The sequence below is a fragment of the Teleopsis dalmanni genome, unplaced genomic scaffold, assembly GCF_002237135.1.
Source record: "Teleopsis dalmanni isolate 2A unplaced genomic scaffold, ASM223713v2 unscaffolded_contig_3844, whole genome shotgun sequence".
Taxonomy (NCBI): Eukaryota; Metazoa; Arthropoda; class Insecta; order Diptera; family Diopsidae; genus Teleopsis; species Teleopsis dalmanni.
The window spans coordinates 1-4191 of NW_024035226.1; the positions used below are offsets into that span (position 1 = coordinate 1).

The 4191-nt window shown below is 28.4% G+C and overlaps 1 protein-coding gene across 1 annotated transcript; it reads left to right on the top strand.

Moving 5' to 3' along the window:
• Window positions 1-40: 40 nt before the first annotated feature.
• Window positions 41-1787, top strand: LOC119665184 (kinesin-like protein Klp61F). The gene is made up of 3 exons (XM_038074486.1): window positions 41-1249; window positions 1325-1561; window positions 1628-1787. The coding sequence occupies exons 1-3, from the start codon at window positions 206-208 to the stop codon at window positions 1676-1678; spliced, it is 1332 nt and encodes a 443-aa protein (XP_037930414.1). The 5' UTR covers window positions 41-205; the 3' UTR covers window positions 1679-1787.
• The last annotated feature ends 2404 nt before the right edge of the window (window positions 1788-4191 follow it).

The following is a 4191-nucleotide window of genomic DNA, read 5'->3' on the forward strand; positions in this document are numbered from 1 at the left end:
TAAATATTGTTAATAAAAAGTTATATAATTTTCAGACAATAATATTGCGAACGTACGAATTAATTTACTTTCGGAAGCAAATCAAAAGATTAATACACTAAATGTATTATGCGAAAAATCTGTGAAATCCACAGACACTATAACTGAGAAATACACAAATACTATAAATGAATTGAGTGGTGAACATAAGTCAGCAGTTTTAAATATGTTAGGAGAGTTGAGAAGCAAAGATGTGGAATTAAAATCACAACTTGTAAACAACCTGTCCGATATGCAAACCTATACTGATGAACAGTTGGCAAACATTAAATCGGCCCAAAAAAGTATAGTTGACTTTTTAGAATTAAATTCAAACAATGTCAAAATGCAAGCTATTAAATTAAAACACCAAATTGAAATTATAAAACAAATTCTTGCAAGTAATCTGCTAAATATTGGTAAAATACATACCGAAATTGTAAATGAAACTTCTTTAGCGGCACAACAACAAGCGATAGTCGATGAAATGATTCAAAAATTACAATCCATAACAGTACAGCGTAAAACATGTTTTAGTAACATGAGTGAAATAAGTACAAAATTAGAACAACAATGTCACAAAACAATTAATGAATTAGAGGTACATGCAAATAGCATAGAGGAAAATAAAGAAAAATGTTGTGAAGCTAATGCAATGTCACAAAACTTATTTGACAAACAAACTGAAACTTCTCTAAAATGTGTTGATAAATATATTTCTAAGTGCTCAATATTAAAGGCTCAGAGTGAAAATTATTTCGATCAACACGAGAAGTTGATTAAAACATTTGAATCAAATGAAGTAGAGCACAACACACAAACTCTTAAACTTCTATACGAACATGAAAGTGAGATTAAACAATTATCGGAGAAAAGCAAAGAAGACATGAAAGCAGCATCAGATGCCATAGCAGAAAGCTTAAACAATAATTCGCATAATTTAAATAGACATATTATAGTAGCAAGTGAAGTTGCTACAAGTTTACAAGACCATGTCAATGGTTATGCAAATTTATATAAAGCACAAATAACAAATTGTGCGCAAGATGTGAACACATTCAAAGATAGTGAATTACAGGTTTACAAATCAACCGGTGCAACACCGTCGAAACGTAATTTCAATTATCCACGAGTCTTAGCTGCAACATCACCGCACAATATTATCGTAAAACGCTTCCGACAAGAAAATGAATGGTCTGATTTAGACACAACAGCAACAATTGATGAGGAGGTAATAAAATCTTATTTAAATTAAATTAAATTAAATTAATTTATAAAATTTAATACAAAAACTTTTATTTTTTAGGGTAGCGGAGAAGAAAATACAATTGAATCTCCACAAAAAATATCTAGTTGCGAATTACTACTTAACTCTACGCCAATTGAACCTTCTGAAAGTTTGAAGACAAGTATTATTAGTATTAACTATAGTGACGGCAATATATCAAATCAAAATTCAAGTAAATTGCTGCGTCCATCTAATACACCGCAGAATAAAACTCCAATGAAGTCACCACGGTACAGTACACCAATCTCGTTGACTGTAAGTTCCTTTGTTATATTTTATAATAGTTGATGTAAATAATGCTATTTGCTTTATAATTTTCAGGAAAATAAAGAGAATGTATCCAGAGAAAGTTTCAAAAAACAATCAAAGTAAATTTTTTCAAAACTATTTATATAGACTAATTTTAAATGTGCTGATTTCTTAAGTCCAATTTATAAATTTATTTTTAATATTTTATATGAACTTTTTTAATTACGATTTATTTGCAGTACTCATATATTTTAACTTAATTAAATTTAATTGAAAAACCAGTTCATAATTTTATTTTATATAACTTTTTGTAAATATTTTATTATAATAAAAATTATTCCACAGTTTGATACTTAATAATATTTTCATATCTAATAATAATAAAATACTTTGTGTATATTTTTTAAAGAATAAAGTTGCATCAAAATAGATATTTATTTTTTTCTATTGTTATTAAAATTTGTATTCGCCAATTTGACTTTATCAAAAAAAATTAGTGCAAAAAATCTTTTTATTATATATTCCCATAAATACTCAACATGCGCCTTATATGCACATCAGTCGGCAGAACAAATTTTATTCTTTTTAGTTCATCTTAAATTAAAACTTCCGCATTTAAACTGAATACCACAAATGTATGTTAAACTTGACGCACAGGGTCATTAAACTTTTTATTTTGAAAATGTGTCTTTATATTATATACATATATGTGTTAAACACCTTAGAACACCAAATTTTGTTTGGCATGTCTTTGAAATAAATGTATTTACCATTTACGCAAATTTCTATAATAAAAATTTTAATTCATTGATAATCGCGGGAGTTGACCTTGCTGTGGAAAAAAAACATATTTAGGTAAATGGGTGCCTAGACATTGTTACGTTCACTACATATAATACACATTAAAAAACTAACCAACCAAATAGCTAAAATTTCGTTTTTTTTAAAGGTCAGTTACGTAGCGGAGCGTTCCTCTCTTGTTCATCACACTGTGTCCAAAAAAATAAAATGTTTCTATCTAGATAAAGCAATATAGTTTCGTCATTGTTTCCTCAGTAATTTGATTGATGACTGTACTTTATTTTCGTGTATTATTATTACTTTGCTATTAAATATACTTTTCTTTGATTTTATAGAATGAAAAATAAATATATGGAAGTTAGCTTAATTGCATACATGAAATTTGCATAATCATTTCTTTTTAATTTACTTTAAGATTAAGATTTTTATGCAGACGGTACTTGCAGATATTCGAGTTTATTTATTATTTTCATTTTTGGTGCTTTTAATTAGCACTTTTCGCTTTTATGTGTTTTTACTTAAAAACTTTTTGTATTTTTGGTGCTTTTACTTGGCACTTTTTTGCTTTGTTTGTTGCGCTTGCTTGGCACTTTCCCGTTTTTTCACTTATTTTGGTGTCGTTATCAAGTTCAAAGCTTGAAAGCTGGGGTTGAATGGACAAAAAATTAATATTTTTACTGGAGCAATAACCGGAACTGAGAAATATATTATTATGCTGAGCCTTTTCCGAGTTAGTACATCTGAGCACTTTTACTCTTTGATTACTGGAGGGTTTCTGCAGAGTCCCACCCTCTCATTGACTAATTTGTGTATTATTAATAATTATTAATAATTGTGTGATTGTTCAATGACTGATCTAAGATCAGCCTGTTGATTTTTACATATAGCTTTAGGGCTCTGTCCCTTATGTATTTTTTGACCGAATCTATTCTAGCATGTCATTCGTGCGGATGTACCATGACACTTTGAAAAGTCTTCGGAGAGCCTGACTTTGAGCAACTTGTAGCTTCTGGATAGTAGAGTCGGCCGCTTTGCTATACGTGACACACCCATAAAGTAGTGTTTTAAGTTACAGAAGATTAATTATTGAAGAATTTATATAAATAATAATGTTAATAATATGCACCGATTTTTTGATGCCAATCTGACACAGATTAGCTATGTGTTGTTATTACCAATTTAGATTTTAATTAAAATTCTACAACTTCTGTAAGTGATATGGTTCATAGTAACAGATAAGTAATAGGTGTGTTTAATAAATAAATAATGTTTATAGTGCATTGAAAAATTTCCCTAATAGAGTCCAATAATAATAAATGTTATGGAATAAGCATAAATAAATTTTATTTACTTTACAATATGTTTTAGACCGATTTTAAAGTTCTATTAACTATTAATAGAATAGAACTATTAAGTTTTAATATTCTATTAATAGAAGTGATGAGCCTGACCATCCGTCTTAAGTGTATGCGCGTTGCGGACCTTACCACTGTTCAAACAAAGTATGATACTAAACACTTTCATTCACATATGTTACTCAAATGTTCCATTAGGAGTGTTAGTATCTAAAACGCTACTAGCCTGTTAGTTAAATTTTAAATTCTTATATAATGGGTGTAATTAATAAACACAGTACTAAGTGCAGATATCTTTATGAAAATTGAAACCTTTTAAATTTAGTAATCTGATTGATAGATAGTTTTGAGAGACTAATATCTCTAAAATGATATTAATTAATCTTATGGTTGGTTTATTGATCTGTCAATAAAAAGTTCGCACCTTAATTTACATTGTCTTAACTGTAAGTTTGAGAAAGGACTTCATATCTATTTGTC

What these genes read in the sequence shown, in the direction of transcription:
- LOC119665184 (XM_038074486.1), top strand. Translation starts at nt 206, where the DNA reads ATGTTAGGAGAGTTGAGAAGCAAAGATGTGGAATTAAAATCACAACTT. An exon ending in CAGCAACAATTGATGAGGAG is followed by an intron (nt 1,250 to 1,324) that starts GTAATAAAATCT and finishes TTTATTTTTTAG; the next exon opens with GGTAGCGGAGAAGAAAATAC. An exon ending in GTACACCAATCTCGTTGACT is followed by an intron (nt 1,562 to 1,627) that starts GTAAGTTCCTTT and finishes TATAATTTTCAG; the next exon opens with GAAAATAAAGAGAATGTATC.